The 21789-nt window shown below is 38.6% G+C and overlaps 1 protein-coding gene across 1 annotated transcript; it reads left to right on the top strand.

Moving 5' to 3' along the window:
* Positions 1 to 420: 420 nt before the first annotated feature.
* LOC136876259 (10 kDa heat shock protein, mitochondrial) lies at positions 421 to 15832 on the top strand. Its single transcript, XM_067150064.2, has 3 exons — positions 421 to 598; positions 1136 to 1300; positions 15198 to 15832. Exons 1-3 carry the CDS (start codon positions 596 to 598, stop codon positions 15339 to 15341), a joined length of 312 nt encoding a protein of 103 aa, XP_067006165.1. The 5' UTR covers positions 421 to 595; the 3' UTR covers positions 15342 to 15832.
* Positions 15833 to 21789: the final 5957 nt, after the last annotated feature.

Raw genomic sequence — 21789 nt, 5'->3', positions numbered from 1 at the left:
CATAATGAAATAAAAAACGAAATGCTCAGTAAAGGGCTCCAGCTTCTAGAACCTACCGGGTGGTATGACGCAATCATCTTCAACTTGACATCACTGTAAATTGAAGCTTAATTTTTGATCAGGGCATAAAAGTATTTTCAATAACATTTGTTGGAGTGGTACAATCACAAAATTGGATAGTTTCACACATTTTACGACTAATTTTTGAAATTTCCAGTTGCTCCTCAATTGTGCCTTGATTGAACAAAAACTTATGAACATGCCTACGGCAAATGTGAAGTTCCATCTAGCGACAAATGTACATAACGATATGTACATTCTCTTATTTGATTGGTTCTGGGGCATTAGTTGGGAATTCGTCTTATACAGTTTGTCGCTAGATGTCAGGATCAATAATACCTATATCGAAAACATGATGTAAGATTTCTTCGATAATGGTTGCCAGGGGAATATTCGCGATTTCATGTTAATGGACTTCGATCTCTTTGGTCCTAAAGCCGGTTGAAACCTTTGGATCGTTGTTGTAAGAAGCTGAGGAAGCGCACGTGTTTTATAGTAGTATATTGCTCTTAAGTGCGTTCGACGGAAGTTCAAAATGGTAAATAAAAATTGACTCTTCGGAGTAAAATTAAATTATTTTTTACGATATGAGCAACGTGTGGTAAGGTAAGGCCTCGTAGGCTCTTCAGGCATCATGACAGAAAATCCTAATGATTTGCATAAACGACTGTGTAGATTTGTAATAATACGAGGGTAGCTTATACTCTGTCTGATTTGGTTTCTCCTCAAAAAGCTTTGTAATTTGTGAGGCACACGATTTTTTTTCTTTTAATTTTTTTTATTTTGTATGAAGTATTCTTTTCTCTTACTATGTTCTATGTTAGGCGTTTTTGTTTGTAATTCTGAAGTTTTGTCTACCGAGCGAATTTGCTTTGAGGTACGTGTGGTGTTACTCCTGGATTGCTTTCGACGGATGGGATCGAATCCCACCGTCGGCAGCTCGTGTTATTATTTTTCATTGTTTTCCTATTTCACAGCAAGGAAATACTGGGACAGTACCGTAATTACGGAACAGTGGCACGTGTCCCGTAAGTCTGAATTAACTGTAGTCTAATACCTTTCTTTTATCCTTCAGGCAACTGCTGTGGCCAAAAGGTTGATCCCACTCTTCGACAGAGTTCTAATTCAAAAGGCTGAAGCAGTAACGAAGACAAAAGGAGGAATTGTAATACCAGAGAAGGCACAGCCCAAAGTGCTTCGTGGAACTGTGGTTGCTATCGGTCCAGGAGCCCGAAATAGCGTAAGTTATAAATCTAGTCTTTGATTTGGGCTTAAGGTAGACCTCCAGCAGTAGAAATCTACTGTACTCCAGTCTATAACACACAACTTTGCTAAGATACATATATGAATTATCCTACCTTAAAATGCTTATAGACGAGAGATGTAGGTACCGAGATGTATTCGGTTATGTAGCGCAAAGGTATCGGCAAAATGTCACTGTATTATTTGTCTCAAATGGAACATAACTGGTTTTATACCAATAAAGTGAAAAATCCGCGGTAAATTAAGAAATACAGTTGTTACTAGAGAAATACGTATATGTACTTACGGGCCGTAGACAGGACTCCTTTATGTTGTATTCCGCTGCTCGTTCCGTCTTGTTTCTTTCTTGAGGTCCAGGGCTTGCACTGACGAATGGGAGTGCTATGTCTGTAAATTGTCATTATCTTTGTCCATATGACTAGCGCGGGCAGTACAAACAGCAAAAAATCATGATCCTTGGACCAATAAATATATTAGGGCCTACTTGTTTGTTGAAAGGAAAATTGCATGATATCTGGACCAACAAAAATATATCATTTAATGAATGAGTTACGGCACAAAACGAATGAGGAACTAATATGGATACATACTTTACTACCTTACAACTGTTTTTCTGCTATGTCGCAGCGCTTCCGTATGTGTTCTGTTTGTCTAACACTTTTGTGTGTTGTGTCTTTGCTCACTGAAGTTGTTTGAATTTAGTAGGTGTCGTTTTCTTCATGTTGCGCTACGTAACCAATGTATTCATTACCAATGCCAGGGACCCACCCAGGCTGCCTAAAAAGGTACAATTACTTTTGTAACTTCATAGAAGATTTCACGCGCCAGTTTATGTAGACCAAAGGGGTTACATCGCACATTCCTATCTACGAAATATCACTAAATTTTGTCACAAATGGAACATAATTGCTTTTACTTAAATGAAGTGAAAAGTCTGCGGTAAATTAAGAAATACCGTCGTTATTAGAGAAATATGCGTACAGTACATACTTAAGGCCTGTATACAGCACACCTTTATGTCGTATTTCACTGCTAGCATGATCCCTGGACCATTAAATCACTAGTTCACAGAATTCTTCTTACGTACATGGGCCATAGCTTTTTGTCACCTATTAAATCTTGCATATCGCGATACAATTCAGGAAATGTCATTGACACCTGAAGCAATAAGACGAAAGCAAAGAACTTAAGTGAACACGGACATCGCACACGAAATTGTTGAAAGTGTAAGACAAACAAAAGACATACGTGTGTTACTGTGAGTGTAGCACCAAAAGTACTTGTAAAGTAGTAAAGCAGGTATACATAATATTCACCAAAAATAAAATATTTCTTAATTTACCGCAGATTTTAGACTTCAACTGTGTAAGAGCAATTATTATGTTCCATTTGTGACAAATTTTACAGTGACATTTCATAGATAGGAATGCGTGACGTAACTGACCAAAGGTATCGACGAAGTATCACTGTAATGTTTGTCCGAAATGGAAAATAATTGCTTTTACACCAATAAAGTGAAAAATCCGCGGTAAATTAAGAAATACAGTTGTATCTAGTGAAATGTGTAGTACGCGAACCTTTTCTTGAGCCCTGAGCTCCGTAGTGCTAAATGGGAACTTGGGCTTAAAAGGTTTGCGTACTATGTACATACATATGGGCCGTCTTTTGTTTCTCTCCTGAAGTCCAGGGCTTGCACCGACGAATGGGGGTGCTGTGTCTGAATTGTCATTCTTTGTCCACATGACGCCACGAACCTGCTACGCTGGCGTAGCAGGGGGAGAGGTGATGCTCCCACGTGGCATGTCCCAGGTGGCGGATAGGGGGGTCCTAGGATGCTGAATGGTCCTAACCGGCTTGCTGGTGGACTTGAGGGAAATAAATTACCAAACACAACCCCCTGTGGGTGGGGGACACAGGCGAAGAATGCACCCATGGTATCCCCTGCCTGTTGTAAGAGGTGACTAAAAGGGGCGACCAAGGGATGATCAAATTAGAACCATGAAACTACTGTGATTAGTACCACCACACGGGGAACACCATGGGTCGCTTTTACTTGCGCGTAGTACCGCTATGTTGGGTACCAAATAGGTTTGTGATTAGTAGAAAGCCAGAGCTCGACAGCTTTTACAGTACCTGTGATTAGTAGCACTGGCATTTACAGTACCTGTGATTAGTAGCACTACATGAGCGACACCCTGGGATGAGGGAATCCATGGTTCTTGCTTGCTTGTGATTAGTAACCACTATATGAGGAACACCACGGGATAGTAAGAGTCCCTGTGGTTAGTACCCTTATGTGATGAGCACCATAGGTTTGTGTTGCCTGTAAATGGCACTGCAATGTGCGAAACAACGTAGGTCTGTAATACATGTGCGAATTTCATTACCTGTGAGTAGTACCATAATGTGTGGAATACTGCAAGTCTACGCTATTCTTGATTAGTACTGCAACATGACAAATACCATGGTTCTACTTTCCTAGCGATAAGTACCATTGTGAGGGACCGGTGACTTGTATTTTGGACCCCTTTTGACTTAAAGTATGATCGATTCAGTATTATGCTATAGGAGCAGTCACTTGGTCAGTACTACTATTGTTCTATGCCAGCTTGTGTGCATTGAGGCACTGCGGGTCGGTTCCGCTGATCATTTTAAATTCATATCCATCCATTCATTCTTTATCCTCACATTTTGAATTGTGGCCAGTGGATGTTTTTAGGCTTTTAATTTGTAATTTTATTTTGTCTCATGTCGCACCACTAGGTGCCGGTGACCTAGATGTTAGGCCCCTTTAAACAACAATCATGTCATATGACTAGCGCGGGCAGTTCAAACAGCAAAATAACATGATCCCTGAACCAATAAATTACTTGTTTGTTGAAGGGAAAATAGCATGAACCCTGGACCAATAAATATCATTTAATGAATGAGTTAGGGCACAAAATGAATGAGCAACATGAATAAAATGGCACCTAATTAATTAAAACAACTTCAGTGAGCAAAGACATCACACACGAAAGTGTTAGACAAACAAAACAAAAAACATACGGAAGCACTGCAACATAGCAGAAAAAATAGTTGTGAGGTAGTAAAGAATGTATCAATATTATTCCCTGCAAGTAAAATATTTCGTACTATTTCTTAATTTACTGCAGGTTTTACACTTTATTTGAATAAAATGAATTATTATATTCTATTTGGGACAAATATTACAGTGACATTTCATCGATACCTTTCGTCTTCATAACCCACACACCATTGACCACTAGCCAGCCAGGTATGAGCACAGCCATTGGCCGATATGACTTAATTCCCAGAATTCCTAACTCGCTGCGTCCATTACCAACCCGCACAAAGTAAAACACGGTGTTACCTCGCATGCGAATTTAAAAAATGTAAATTCATAGGTGTGTAGCTGTAACCTATCTTGTAAATCCAGGCCAAGCTCTGTCGTGAGAACAGTGGGCCCCGTTTGGGGGGCTCTTAACTATGGCCACGGCGCATACTGCCCACACGGCAAGAAAAAATGTAATTTAGTAGCCGTAACGTAATGAATTTTTAATACCTACCGTAATGCAGGGGAAGGTAGAGTTCCCCGGCAGCTCGGAAGAAATGGTGTACTCTCTCTCTGGCAAGGCAAAAGCACTTTTAAACAAGAATTCAGCCAGATAACCTACAAAATGTACCTTTTTTCTTCCAAATGCCGGTATGGAATAACTCCCGCGTTTAAGGTGACGCCACCTATTTTCATTATTTTGTGTGGACGGAAACCTCGCCACCCGACATTTGACGGCTGTTGGCCCTGTTCACTTTTCCGCTCCTCGGAGAATCAATGACTGCAGGGAATGGTTAACTCTTAGATGAACAAATCCATCATCCTCTAAGCAATCGTATGCTTTCCAGCAGTCTGATATGATGGATCCAGGTAATATCCACTCTTGAATTACCGCTAGCAGGGTGTGTTTACCACTTTTATCTACTGGAACAACAAAAAAATTCTTACAATGGTCCCTTCCAACTCCCCCGAAGAGTCACTGTCCTGTAATTGCCTTTTCACAGTGATATTTAGATCTCCCAAATTTACTGTCGTCGATTTCGACTATCACTCCCACCCCTCCTATTTTCTTTTTGTTTCTGTCCATCCATGCTACACACACATACCTCACCACAGAAGCTTCTCCAGTCAACAACAGTATGATTCACAATGCCCAGCTCCAATTTAAGAAGAGGAGTTTGCGGCTTACTTAACAGGCACCACAAAACAGAAAAGAAGCCTATCGGGTACAATGAAAGCCGTGACTTCTCAGAACGTGTTCTTCCTGCTACTCACGCTCCACATGCACTTTACGCCTCCTACGCACCGATTGCACCAGAAAATATCTCTCAATACACTTAATTCCATGTGCCCTCCACACTTCTCACAGTTCCTCACCCTCGTTAACAACTTGTAGTGTTGATAAACTTCCAATAACTCCTGTAAATTATCCTCCAAACGACTGAATGTAGTAATTTTCAACTCGCACCTCCACATAAAGCCATAGCAGTACTACAAAACCACCTACCTTCCCGCACTAGTAACTATGGAGTAATTTTGTAACAGTTGGTAACAGTTCGCAGATTGCTGGTAGACGCTCCTATTAGCATCTTGTGAAAGAAAAAGAATCACCCGCCGTAGAGCCTGCGAGCATCTGTGTACAACGAGCAGAGTAAATGCACTAGATATCTGCCCCTCCGGCACAGGTCTGCTAGCAAAGACATCTGGAGGCTCCCCTGGATGTTCCTCTTGTAAATAGTGTGTCAAGCAATTGAGTGGGTCTATTTCAGAAAAGTTTTTTGTGGTTTTATTTTACCTTGATTAGAAATTACATCAGTGTTGAATTCTGGGAGTGATGTTCGGCTCAATGACCATTTGGTTAGCTTGTTGGCCTATGGTGACAGGGGTCCCAGGTTCAAATCCCCACAGGGTAGGGAATTTTAACCACAATTGGTTAATTCCGCTGACACGGGGGCTGGGTGTATGAGCCTTCTTCCACATCACGATGCGCGGGTCGCCTACGGGCGCAATTCCAAAGACCTGTACCTGGTGAGCCGGGCACTCCCGGCACTAAAAGCCATTCGCCATTTCTGGAAGTGATGCCGTATTTCATAAATTTTTAGTCAGTACAGTGGCTGTTTATTCAGGTGGTATCAGATGTTGATGGTTCGTGATATTCTGTACAAAAGTAAACACATTTCTAGGGACAAGTTGGTCGGTTGCTAGCATTGGCAATAACACATCACTATTGCAAGTAAGTCAGCATAAGATTTATACGATTCACCCTTGAAAACAATGTACAGTAGAGTCGCATTAATCCGAACTAATTGGAATTGGAGTCTGTTCGGATTACAAAATTTTCCTCAGACTGTTGAGGCGCTGGCCTTCTGACCCTAACCTGGCGGGTTCGATCCTGGCTCAGCCCGATGGTATTTGAAGGTGCTCAAATACATCAGCCTCGTGTAAGTAGATTTACTGCCACGTAAAAACTCGTGCGGGAGAAAATCCTGGCACCTAAGCGTCTCAGGAAATCGTAAAAGTAGTAATCGAATTAATCAGAAAACATTTTCTAATAATGGTATTGTTTTTACGTCCCGCTTACTACTTTTACGATTTCCTGAGACGCTTAGGTGCGAGGATTTTCTCCCGCACGAGTTCTTTTACGTGGCAGTAAATCTACTTACACGAGGCTGATGTATTTGAGCACCTTCAAATACCACCGGGCTGAGCCAGGATCGAACCTGCCAGGTTGGGGTCAGAAGGCCAGCGCCTCAACAGTCTGAGGAAAATAGTTTCTACAATACAGTGCAGTACCTACTGTAATTTGGAATGTCCATTCTTTAGCAGTTACATTAATAAAATAGTATTTAAAATTACAGTAGGATAGTTGAGAACCCGTAGAGGAGAAAACTACTAAAACTGGGTTAAAACTTGTCTCCTAAAACTGCTAAAATACTGTAACAGGTTACACTTTTGCATTGTGCCTATACTGAAATTCAACTCAAGAGCTTAGGAAAAGTATCATTCCGCATGTAAGCACGTTCCCTATTCGCCCTTCCCGTCGCAGTTCTCCATCTCCACCACAACCAGCTTATCATTAACGCCGTTCGTCTATCTGACAAGTACTTCATTCTGAAATAGTGAAGCATCAAACAAAATCACTTCCTTTCACATGCTGTACTTTGATTGCGTACCATACCTATTTATTCGTTTATTGGCCATGTAAAACCTACAGATTACTGACGAATACTGAGGCAAGAGAAGCAAGGTTTATTTTTATTTCATAATGCAATTTGTGTGAGGCACGTGGGGACTTACAACGTAAGTATACGATTCCGCTCTCGTGCAACGACTGTCGGTGGCAGTTTCTCACAGTTCAAACAGCTGAAAAACCCACCCGTGAGTGGGATTGGAAAATACAATGTTTCCAGGAATGTTGTAAATATTGTAGTCTCATCATTCGGAAGGTAGAAAGGAACTCGTGATCCCCTAACGACGGCATTTCTGCAGGTAGAGGGCGGTTACGAATATAAAGTAAAGTACAAATGATTATTATTAAATTATTATTATTATTATTATTATTATTATTATCATCACCGAATACGCCAAGGATCCTATTCCCATACAGTGTTAAGGCCCTTCCTGTTTCATTTACCGTGAGTGCATAGTTTGAACTGAGCTGACACATCGACCTTTCGCTGGAGACTTGGATTATCCGTGTAGTTTAAATTCCAAGCGAGCGGCGTAAACACTGTACACACAAACGCCGGTCAGCTGCGCGGTCTTTTTCACGTCTTCCACAGTCTACAGCGGATTCAAATCACGTAGACTACTGTAAACGTTTAAAACAATTTGGTTTAGATTTCCTACTTAATTTTTCTCTACTTTTGTTAAAGTATTTCACAGGGGACTCAAGCGTCACAGCATCACACACATCTTGCTCACAGCTGGCAGCCGTTCTGAATAGCCTACTGAACACACTGTTGTAGCCAGTATTGCCAACAGTTTTCTTGGATCCATCTTCAACTTCGCACATATTATGCGAACTTATCAGGAATGGAATGAACTCAAACAAAGCTTACTAAATACACAGTGCAATAAGATATCAATATCATATTAAATAATTATTTTGCTACATACAGCAGTGAGAACAATAACTATTCATAGCCATGTACGTATGAAATATGAGTTGGTAACGAACCCGAATAACATACAACCTGTGATGTATTTTCCATATTTATACAGGGCAAAAATTTTTAATTCGTCAAGTCAGTTCACCAGAATATCTAACCAAACTGAAGAAAGCTCCTGACTTCAGGAACAAGTAACAAACTTAGGGAACTATTTCGCGCTGCGGAAGCCTTTTCACTGACCAGAAGTCTAACATCAAAGGGACCGCTAAGGTCTTGAGTTGACTCTCAGTATAGGATGCAAAGAGCTGTTTGTGATGTTTTATAATAGCGAGTGGATGGAAGCTGACTGTCATCGCTTACAAACAGACCAAAAAATTGTAGCTATGGTGGAGAAAGAATCTGGAGTTGATGCAGAACAGAATGACGACGAAGACCACAATGAACAACTACTGTAGTGTCACATTCAGATGCCGCGGCCGCCTTAGAACTTGCCGTACGTTACGTCGAGTAACACTCTGCTGCTACGCCCATTGATGTGATTGTTATGAGACACTGTTTTAACACTGCATCTTCAAGTGGGTTCCAATCACAACGACAAAAGAAACTGACTTTGTAAAGATAAACGACCAGCGATTGATTATGATTTGTAATTATGTTTACATTGTTATTCTAGTAAAATTTGGCTAATAAAATGTAAGTAAATCTTCATTCCATAATTAATGTTCTTTCATTTCAATAAGGAGAATTTTTTTAAACTTGAATATTTCAGTTCGGATTAAGTGGTCTTTCGGATTAACGGGACTCTACTGTAATTTTTTTTATACTGGGGGTTTTAATGTCCAGGCAGGAATATGAGCTACGTATTGATATTATTTTCATAAGAATTTCCGTAGGCCTAGGAGAAATAATCCACCTGTGGCTATGATCACATTATTGAGAGGTTATGTGAACAAATCGGTTCCGTGAAATTTCATTGTAATTATTGTTCTAAATGGAGAAAAATAATTACTTTCACGCAAATCTACAGTAAAATTAGCGATAAATTGATAAATACCATTATTACTAGAGAAATATAGATACGTAATTACGGCCACTGTTTCGCTGTAGACATGACTCTTCTGTGATTATAATTTTACCTTCCGCAGCCCAGCACTTGCTAAATTCAGCTACGCGCGGAACAACTGTAGTTTGTTTACACACTTGGGAAGGATGATGTCAAGAGGCGCTCAGTGTTGCCAACCTCTGCACTTAGGAACTGACTGGTACTTCGATAGCTGGCGGTGGTGATTATTGTTACATTGGTTAGACCTTTGGTCTGGATTGGTTCTTGTCGTGCGGATGGTTAGGATAGGATCTGGACAAGACCATCGGTCTGGGCGGTTAGAAGCCGCGAAGTGGCCCTGGGCCTCTAGTTTCATGAGGAAACACGATTCTTCTGGACGGTTAGGATTCTTGCCGTGGACAAGACGATTGGTCTGGACGGTTAGGATTCTTGCCGTGGACAAGGCGATTGGTCTGGACGGTTAGGATTCTTGCCATGGACAAGGCGATTGGTCTGGACGGTTAGGATTCTTGCCATGGACAAGACGATTGGTCTGGACGGTTAGGATTCTTGCCGTGGACAAGACCATTGGTCTGGACGGTTAGAAGCCGCAAAGCTGCCCTAGCCCTCTATTTTCGTGTGGAAACAGGATTGGTCTGGACTGGTTCTTGCCGCCGCAGCCCTGTATCCATCTCTACATTAACATAAGTACAAAAATTACTATTGTTGTGTATTTCACATAGTTTCCTTTACGTGGTGTTTTTTCTTTGTGCTTTTATTCAGCCGGTGTTGGTAATGCAATGTATTTATCAGCATTAATGGCAATGACTTCACATTCTGTTCACATTGACCAATGAGAATGCAAGTAGTTACTCTAGCCATGGCCAATGGAGGGTGCTGCTCTTATTAGGTTATAAAAGTAAATGTACTTCTGGGGGCGGGGGCGGGATGGTGGGTTCCTAGACATCTCAATGAACCCATCTCTCCTCTAAAAGGAATTCCAAGTAAGATTTGCATTATTTTCACTTCCGTATAATGTTATAAACTTGGGGCTGCGGAAGGAAAAATTATACCCGGTGTTAAACATGTCCAGTTGAACATCGGTTTTAGACCCTGTCTAAGAGATAAATAACATCTCTGCAATGCAGCAGCCATACTTACGCATTGTTTAACCATAGACATTGTCTAAATACAGTTTCTGCAATCGCCCCGCAGTGTGTGATTGTAGCATACATCTCAACGAAACTTGGTACACACGACTTAGTATATAGAAGAAATTTCTATGGGGAGATACCCCTATTGGCAGGGATGAATTGTAAAAAAAAAATACAGAAAGATGGGTGAAGTATGAAAATAAGACGAAAAATATGAATGTACAGTCCGTAGCTTTCGGAGCTGCTCAGGTGAACGACACATCCAATGTCGTTTAGCCCTCATTGGCATGGAGATGAGAAAGGGTGGAAAGGAAAATGTTCGAAATGACGAAAATTACCTGTGTGTGTGTGTGTGGGGGGGGGGGGGGGGTTCAGCATAGCCCTCATACAAAATTGGTATACATGACTTACTATCCAAAAAAAAAAAACAGTTGGGGTGAAACAACCATAGTACTCCTAGGGGAGGTGGTGAAATTAAAATTAATGAAAATTACTGATACTAATGTCAAATACATAGTTTAAAAGGTCGCTGAGTTGAACTGTGACACACTGCATGGTTAAGTCATACATCAGCTGCAATCAGTATGGAGGTTGGGAAGGTGTAAAAATAAGAAATTAGGGATGTATGTGGTTATGTTCCAGAATAGCTCTATAATCACCACCAGACCATCACCACTTAACGAAACTTGGTACATGTGACTTACCGTCTGAAAAAGGAAATACTATGGAGATGAAACTTCACAGCACCTGCTGGGGGGTGAGGAATGAGAGGGTTGGCATGTAAAAATAATGGAAAATAACCTCTATATGTCGAATCCTTTGTGTCTCTGATATGAATTTTAATGCTCTGGATAACGTTTAAGTCCATGTTCAGCCTCCATTGAGGAGGGCGGGGGGTGGGTTAGAGTGCTTGAAAGAAAAACTGTCAAAATTAACGAGTTTAGTAGTGTTGAATCAATTGCTTTTGGGGTCGCCAGGCTGATTGGAGAATCTCTATCAGTTGAAATGGTGTTCATCATATATAGCGTGATAGGTAAATATATATATCACTTATTATTTCTTTTGAAAGTATCAAATACTTCCAAGTCAATTCGTGCTTCTACAAGGGCAAAGTTTCTCTCAAAAATTAAAAGAAATCTATCATCTCAAAAAGGAATGCAAAAAAATTCACTTCGTGCTCAGATACTCACCATTTTGCTTAAAAAATTATTCTGTATTCCTGAACCCCCTCCTTTTAACAAATTTTTGCGTGCATATGAAAAGGGACCCCATGTCTGGTACTGAGATAAAGGTACTGTCATATTCCATGATACGTAACTAATATCATGTAATTGAATTTAATGCCTCCAAAAGAAATTAATGCCTTAAATTAAACATGTAAGATTATAACTTAAGATTTCATAACTTTGCAATAGAGCTGTTCATAAATTTGGTTACTTTGTGACACAAATAACTTCTAACCTATTGGAAGTTATGCTGGTATTTACACTTTCATGTTCACCGGTATTCTGACAGAATTTTTTTATCGAAAACTAATACAGATATTATTTACGGTCAATTTTTTCATGGAGATCTATCGATACTCTCAGAGGTTTTACAGGGTGCTCGTTCATATACACAGTGATGTATCTGAGTTATTTTGGAAGGTTTTTCATTCCAGCACGGAACTTGTTTGGCAAAACAAGTTGTAGGAACGAATTTTACATTTCTGGAGTAGAAACCTGACAACTTTTACAGGGACATTAATCTGCAATAACTTCACTTTCATTTTTCTGGAATGCTCTCTTGAAACAACCAAAATACAAATTGGGTGGAAATTTCGTGTGTCCCACTGGCAAAAATGAAATTTTTTAACTGTTATTTCCTGTCATAATTCTCCACATTAGGTATCTCATTAAGATATTTGCCCAATACAGTTATCAGCATGGAATTCTAAATGCTCCTCACCTACTAAATTTTTTTCCAAGAAGTGATGTAAAAGAGATAAGACAGTATGTACTCCTTTACCCGCAATACAAGCTTCTGGAATAATGTACAAAACAAATTTAAGTGGTTCACACGCTACACCAAAGAGACCCAAGTTGTAGCCTGTAAGAAAGAAAATGGGTCCAACTTGTTGTGGATCGTATGGTAAGTGCACCCGTTGGGCAATATCAACACTATAATGCATTGTGCCTTTGTATGTGTTACAGCTATTTGGCCCAAGAGACAATGGCGTTTACAATTGTCTATGGTGTTTTTATAAGCAGTCCACTCTGCTTTGCTTGGATGTGATTAAGATGTTCTATAGCCTTCTCCATCAGATTTCTTTTTTTCCTCCTCATCCATAATTGACATTTTCCCTATTACAGTTTAATTGCTTCTACAAGTCATACAAAGATCAGTCTTGGGTTTCTGAACTTCCATGTTACTGCAAAATGTATGCCAGATGGGATATCAGGACAAGAGTGATACAGGAATTCTCTAATGATTCTAATGATCTCTCTAATGATTTACAACTTTCACAGTATAATGTATGAAAGTACTTCTTAGACATGCTGGTTGGGGGAAGCATGAGATCACTTCTTCGTTTTGTAGGGATCCGGCCTGGCATGACAAGTAAGTGCATTTTGTTGACTGAAATGATTCATAAAGTCAACTGCATGTTTACGATTGTCAAAAGGAATAGATTTTATCAGAGAATTCTTCTTTCTTGAATTGTTCCTTTAAATTTTTTTGCCTCTTGGTCACAAGGGAATACAAATTGATGGAATGACTGACACCACACCTGCCCTCTGAAGTGATAAATTGTGTTTCTTTCCTGTCATAATTTTTTCTCTTAGTAGCTGTCGTCATTGGCTGGTTTCGTACCAGTGCATTCGTCGCACACTTCTCCACAGTATGAAATACACTGAAAGACTGCATCAGTATCGGAAATGTTTGGAGCAGGCATGATGTTCATGAAACCTATTACCTTTATTAAAAAGTGCCCAGCTAGGGTTTATCATAAGATATCGGTCATGTTATGCTCGCACAACTATGAGTGCGAGCGAGGAAGTTTATGGAACCTCGCTTAAAATGCAAAAAGTTGTCCCTTTTCTTAGTATTAAATAAACCTCATGTTTTAGCGGTGAGATTTTACTCCCTTGAGGGGTTTTCTTACAATTATTTCAGGAACAGTTGACCGAGAAGTGGTCCCTTTTCTTACGCACACACAAATTATGTACATTAGATAATGGAAATGTCATAAATGCAATGCTCTTTCCAGTAAAATGATAAATGCATAGCATGCAATTATATTTTAGCCACTATTTAACAGATTGTTGTTCCTTTTTTAAGAAAACTTTTCAATAATTTAAATTCCATGCCCTATTTTTACACAGAGACTTACAAACTCATCTTCCGTATAAACATGATTTTGTATAGTATGTACCCCCTTTTTACTGGGTCCCTGAATTATATACCAGTTGTGTTCTTGAAACTGACAAACTGGGAACAAATATTACACTGAACTTTCCTGGGTCTTTTGACATACTCCCAGGACCAATACTGTTAGTTTCTCTTGGTAGCTGTAGACTTGTGCTAAAAATATTTTTCAATAACTTACGATCGGAGGGGTGCGGATCTTTACCATTCACCATAAATGGAAGGCTTGGACACATATAAAGTGACACACTGCTGTCTGTTCCATGAATCAACTGGTATAAATCAGACCACTTGCCAACTTTCTTCCCACTTGCACATACATTTGTGCTGTTCGCTGTGAATGGAACCCTAAACCACCTCCTGACTCATCCGGTTGGGCAAGGTGCCACAGCATGTTATCACTCGGTGTACCCTGCAACTTCATAAATGAGCTTACTCTTGATTCTCTAGTGATGTACATAATAGAAATGTAAATTAATTTACAAAGTGTGTAGTAGAGTAGGGAAGGAAATTTTGTGAGGGACCAAAGCACAAAACAATGCATATAGTGTTGACTGTGATTCTTCCATACAAGAGTCCACTCAGTTTGTCAGTAGCTATTCCTTGTTGATGTGGAATTACCATTACTATACAAGCCCTTATTACCTTGGAACTGGGAGAGTTTATACCGTGTTTAAGTGCAGTTAATTTTTATGGATACTGCTGATGAATTGGCCTTTCCAACAGACTAATTTTTAAATTGTGGAAACTTCTTTCTCTTCCTCCTTAATGTTTCGTCTAGTACCATGATTAATCTTTCTTTGCGGGTTGCATGATTTTTTCTGAAGCATTGTTAAGTAGAGATCTGCAGCCTGTCCCAAATAGTCTTGCATTTTGGGGTTCTTAATTTCTCCTTTGAAGGCCTGAACCTGACTAATACGTTGGATATCTGCATAGGCTACATTTGGATACAAATGTTGTGCTAATTAATACAGCTGTACAGGGTAAATCGAGAATTGGTTATTTCTTTTAAGGAACATTGTTACCCACTAATTTTTTTAAAATTAGCATATCAATTGTTACTTGCTCCAAAGCGCTTCAGAACCTAATATTATATTTCATTTCAGAAAGGAGAGCATACACCTCTAACTGTGAAGGTTGGAGATCAAGTCTTGTTACCAGAGTATGGAGGCACAAAAGTTACTTTAGAAGAAGACAAAGAATTTCACCTGTTCCGTGAATCTGACATTCTTGCAAAATTGGAATCATGAATTTCATTGCCATAGATTGCTTGAGAGTAAAGATAAAAAAATCTCAGCCAGATAATTAAGTGCAGTAAATTGTTACCATTGTAGTTGAAAGATGGACTTTTTATGTTATGAAGGTTGTGTTTGTTTGAATGAAGATGCAAATTTCTTATTGAATGAATGTCAGGAGTGAAGTTCTGTTGTATAATGAAAAATGTTACTGAACAAGGTAACAGTACTGTAGCCTTGTTTTTAGGATTAACATTCAATAAAAATGTTACTTGCTGCCTAATGTCTTGTATGGAAGTAGGTTTGGAAGATGTTGTATGTGGTAAACATCACTAGTGAGGAATGTAGTTGAACCATGGCAGTTTCATCCATTCTGTTTTTACGGTTAAGACTGACCTGTGGAAGTGTGGTTTAGAAATACCTGCTCTTATTGTTCTGGCATTAGGTCAGTTACCATTGCTTATTGTTCTCAATGTTAAAAATAAAAATGTGAATTATTTACAGCACATCTGTTCATAGATTTATTTTCTTGAGGCCATTTAACATCGTAATGTACCGTACCTTTCCATCAGTTAACTCCTCTATTTCACAATGTGCATTGCAGCTGTATTTATTCTTATTTTTTCCTTACAAAGACCTACGAGAGCAAATAAATTGCAATGTAGTCAAAATATGGCCAGGCAATTTCAGAAATGGTTACTGTTGAACAAAATGAATTCTGACCATCTTCGGATCAGTGGTAGTGTCGTCCTCCAGATCCCAAGATAGCGGGTTCAAACCTGGCAGAGGTGGTCGGATTTTTGAAGGGCGGAAAAAAGTCCATTCGACACTCCATGTCGTACGATGTCGGCATGTAAAAGATCTCTGGGGACACATTTGTTTACCCGACAGAATTCATTAAATCTCAGCCATAGACGCCCAAGAGTTTCGGTTTACTCGGTCTGCCATTAGGGGGCCTAGAGTAGGGTTGCCATATGTCCTGGAAAACTGGGGTTGTCCCAAATTAGAGTGGTATAATGTCCTGTCCGGCTGAATAAAAGTCCCAGATTTTTAAAAAGTAATCCTTTTACTCTTAAAGGAAATACAATTTAAACGCCTGTCCAATCTCTTAAAACTTCGAGTAAATTGAATGGTCGAGACTCAAGAAGTATCCATTAAATTTTACCTTATCGATCTTATCCATGAAGTAGGCAAAGTAAACTATCAAATTGTCGCTTTCTATGTACTTCTGGTGTTAGATTGTTTTCAATTAGAATACTGGAAAGAATCTTGTTCTCTTCTGTGTTCGAAGAAGAAGAAGAAGAATCTGTAGGAATCGATTAAATTCAGTGTGATAATCTGACAGTGAATATTTAACATTTTTAAGCATGGCATCGAAACGGAAAACAAAATTTAAAGGTGAAGACGCCAAAGATTTTCCGTCAATAAAACGAGGTAGAAGTGAATGAGGCAGAATGTAAACTATGCAAGTAAGTTTTTATATAAGAAACAGAACAAATGCTTGATGAAAGAATTTCGTTTACAGTTTACCGCTTGCCTGAAGTCGGACTTGGTAATTTAAAAATATTTTCCTTTAGTTGCTATTTTTCGATTGCACGATGGAGGGGGGTGACATCAAAGATCACGTAGGTACAGTGAGGCACAGGAATTCTGTAAGTTCTGCGACCTCCAGTAAGCAACTGACGAATTGGTAACAATAAAATTGAAAATTTCATTGTTCCGTATTGAATATTACAGTTAAAATTTAAATAATTGATAAATAGATTCAACCTATTCAATACAAAAGAATAAGAAATGTAGTAAATTACATTCCCATTTAATAAGTAGAAATGGTACCGGTTTCGACCCTAGTCCAGGTCAGCAGATTAAAACATGAAAAACAATTCATAGGAAAAGGAAAAGATTAAGTACACTCCGGATCAGTAGAAGAGGCAATATAAATGAACGGGGGTAGACACTGTAAAACTCAGAAGAAGTAAAATGCAAGTCACTCAAAAGAAAACAGTGCGCAATTCTCTGGGCGGCAGCATGGCACGCAGCGCTAGGCAAAGTCCCACAATGTTTAAAAATAGCGGAGAACGGTTAAATGAGCCAGTTTTAAAACAGTCAGGCACAAAGTCGCATCACAATCAAACACATACGAAGGTCCATAATCGTGCAGGAGTTGAAGACGAGTAGATCCATTGAAGCAACTTGCCAGCTCCCGGTGATCAGCGCGACACATTCAGTATCAGGCACTGTGGTTTCAAACACCAAAGTAAAATGGAGAATAGCTTGAAGATCCAGTAATTTTCCTCGGTCGCGGGAAACTAAGTATATAGATAAATATAATACAATTCAATATAATTGGATAAGTAATTGTGCTCCCATAGAATACTTAGAACAGTTGATGTGAAAAAACAATTGTGAAGAGAAAAAATATAGTAAAAAGCGCAATACCAGAAACAAATGAAAACGTATATGTACAGTGCGCAATTTTTTAAAACGTAAAAAATTCAGGTCTTGATTGAAGAAGTCGAAATCGGCGCAAGGCAGGAGTTGAGTATGGATGCGAAGAACCGAAATGAAGGTGGAATTTATTTTTTTAATACAAATAAAAGATAGAATAAATTAAGAGATAGTGGAATAAGATAAGAATAAAAGAAATAGAATTAAATGGTATTGAGGAAGGATGAGATGGGGAGATAGATGAAGGAGGGGTAGTTTAGGGTGGGTTATTGGAGGTAGAAAATGTGGGTAGGAACTTTGTAAGGCATGGAAAATAGAATTGGGGTTTTGAAATTTAGAATTTTTGAGAAGAATTAGGAAGTCGAAAAGGATATTGGGTTTTTCAGAAGTGTCGTTTTAATTGAAATTAGGGTTGAAGTATTGATCAAGGTGAATAAAGCAATTTTCAGTAGTGTTTGAGGGGGCCTTTGTTTATGATTTCAAGTATTTTCATGTCTTTTTCAATATTGGTGAAACTATGGTTGGAGTCTTTTATGTGTTGTCCTATGGCGGAGAATCTATTGTATTTAATGGCGTTGATATGTTCGGAGTATCTGATATTGAAGTTGCGGCCAGTTTGTCCGATGTAGGAGGAGTTGCAGTTGTTACACTTGAATCTGTACACTCCAGATTTAGAAAAAGCATATTTTAGTGATTTAGAGTTGTCTAAAATATCTAAATTTCTATTGTTTGTTCTAAAAGAAATTTTCATGTTGTGTTTTTTAAAAATAGTATTTATTTTATAAGCATCTTGAGTAAAAGTGGAAAATGCAGTTGGTTTTGTTATGTCTTTAGATAAAGTGGTTTTAGGACGGTGTTTGAGTTTGTTGATGATGCGGTTTATGAAGAAGTTGTTAAAGCCATTGAATTTAGCGATGTTACGGATGGTGTTCAATTCATTATTTAAATCTTTTTTAGACATAGGGGTGTTGAAGGCACGAAAAATTAAGCTGTTATAAGTAGCACGTTTATGTGTTTGAGGGTGCGAAGAATCTTGTCGTATTGTGGTTGCTGTTTGGGTTGGTTTTCTGAATATTTTGTAAGATAAAGGAGGATGTCTAGTGATAGTTAAGTCTAGAAAGTTATCACTAGACATCCTTCTTCTTTATCTTACAAAATATTCAGAACACCAACCCAAACAGCAACCACAATACGACAAGATTCTTCGCACCCTCCAGCACATAAACGTGCTATTTATAACAGCTTAATTTTTCGTGCCTTCAACACGCCTATGTCTAAGAAAGATTTAAATAATGAATTGAACACCATCCGTAACATCGCTAAATTCAATGGCTTTAACAACTCCTTCATAAACTGCATTTTCTACTTTCACTCAAGATGCTTATAAAATAACTAATATTTTTAAAAAACACAACATGAAAATTTCTTTTAGAACAAACAATAAAAATTTAGATATTTTAGACAACTCTAAATCACTAAATAAATCTAATGCTTTTTCTAAATCTGGAGTGTACAGATTCAAATGTAACAACTGCAACTCCTCCTACATCGGACAAACTGGCCGCAACTTTAATATCAGATACTCCGAACATATCAACGCCATTAAATACAATAGATTCTCCGCCATAGGACAACACATATAGTAATTGCCACGTAAGGAAATACCCCAGAAAGTAAATATCGCCGCCCGATGCTCTTTTCTCTTTTTTGTAATGGCTGATCACTGCTGCCAACCTGCCTGGTTACATATTAAAATCATCAGACATAACCATAACAAACTAACCTCAATGTAAACACCGATAATGAATGTTTCCCTACCCTAGTAAATGATAAAAGATAAGATGAAATAAATCAAGATAATTATGAATATCTCCTCAATGAGGAATTAAGGAAATAAACACACTTTCTCACTTAAATTATCTGTCTTTATTTTGATATACAGTAGGCGTACTATAACCATATTCTTGAAAAGAGGGGCGTGTTAAACGATGCATTTTATTTAATAAGTCTTTGCAGTGTGATTTTCGAAAGTTCCAGACATCCAATGACTTCCCTTTCTTTTGCGCGAATATTTCCTTCTCTCTTCAATACCGGTAACCAGTAAGGAGAGAGATTATTGGGCATATTTTCAGCCTGCAGGCTGGTTATATCTTCAAGCTTATCAGGAAACATATAGGAATACTAATGTGCCAAGCTCCGTGAACGGAATTTAGGTCATCTTTCAAGTTCACTGCGGATTTGAAAATAATAATGTTATAAGTTCTACTGGCAAAATTTTGTCCCGCAAGAGTTATTTCATGTACCGGTAGATCTAGACATGAGACTGACGTATTTGAGCACTTTCATCATTTCACACAAACTATGTTATTAAATGCATTATCCGAACATGCCACAATCCTACTTACCTGGTATTAGCCAAATAGATTTACAGTCCCACAGAAAAAGAAAATATGCTTTAAATATTCTCGCAAATGTATCACTAGTGACTTTAACGGCGATGCGGTGGCAACACGCACTTCACGCTAGAGCACTGATTGAACGTTGCCAACGTGCCAGATTAACGGTAAATGTAAGACGTCGTATCGGCAAGTAGGGTCCCTAAACTGTATGGTTACCGACACTGAAAAAGACCCAACAGCAAGAAAAGTAACTATAAATCAATATCTTAATATTACAGGGGAGAAAGGGTAAGGTTGCACCCTTAGGGTACGTCCTTACACGGAGAGGACTATACAAGACTCCAACCATAGTTTCACCAATATTGGAAAAGACATGAAAATACTTGAAATCATAAACAAAGGCCCCCTTAAACACTACTGAAAATTGCTTTATTCACCTTGATCAATACTTCAACCCTAATTTCAATTAAAACGACATTTCTGAAAAACCCCATATCCTTTTCGACTTCCTAATTCTTCTTCTCAAAAATTCTAAATTTCAGAACCCCAATTCTATTTTCCATGCCTTACAAAGTTCCTACCCACATTTTCTACCTCCAATAACTCACCCTAAACTACCCCTCCTTCATCTATCTCCCTATCTTATCCTTCCTCAACACCATTTAATTCTATTTCTTTTATTCTTATCTTATTCCACTATTCCTCTTCCTCTATTAATTTATTCTACCTTTTCTTTGTATTAAAAAAATCAATTCCACCTTCATTTCAGTTCTTCTCATTCATACTCAACTCCTGCCTTGCGCCGATTTAGACTACTTCAATAAAGGCCTGAATTTTTTACGTTTTAAAAAATTGCGCACTGTGCATATACGTTTTCATTTGTTTCTGGTATTGCGCTTTTTACTATATTTTTCCTCTTCACAATTGTTTTTTCACATCAACTGTTCTAAGTATTCTATAGGAGCACAATTACTTATCCAATTATATTGAATTGTATTATATTTATCTATATACTTAGTTTCCCGCGACCGAGGAAAATTACTGGATCTTCAAGCTATTCTCCATTTTACTTTGGTGTTTGAAACCACAGTGCCTGATATTGAATGTGTCGCGCTGATCACCGGGAGCTGGCAAGTTGCTTCAGTGGATCTACTAGTCTTCAACTCCTGCACGATTATGGATCTTCATATGTGTTTGATTGTGATGTGACTTTGTACCTGACAGTGTTTTAAAACTGGCTCATTTAACCGTTCTCCGCTATTTTTAAACATTATGGGACTTTGCCTAGCGCTGCGTGTGCCATGCTGCCGCCCAGAGAATTGCGCACTGTTTTCTTTTGAGTGACTTGCATTTTACTTCTTCTGAGTTTTAGTGTCTACCCCCCGTTCATTTATATTGCCTCTTCTACAGATCCGGAGTGTACTTAATCTTTTCCTTTTCCTATGCATTGTTTATCATGTTTTAATCGGCTGACAATGACCTGGACTAGGGTCGAAACAGGTACCATTTCTACTTATTTTTAAATGGGAATGTAATTTACTATATTTCTTATTCTTTTGTATTGAATAGGTTGAATCTATTTATCAATTATTCCAATTTTAACTGTAATTGGTAAC

This window comes from Anabrus simplex, chromosome 6, assembly GCF_040414725.1.
Source record: "Anabrus simplex isolate iqAnaSimp1 chromosome 6, ASM4041472v1, whole genome shotgun sequence".
Taxonomy (NCBI): Eukaryota; Metazoa; Arthropoda; class Insecta; order Orthoptera; family Tettigoniidae; genus Anabrus; species Anabrus simplex.
This window is presented reverse-complemented; position numbering and strand designations above follow the sequence as displayed.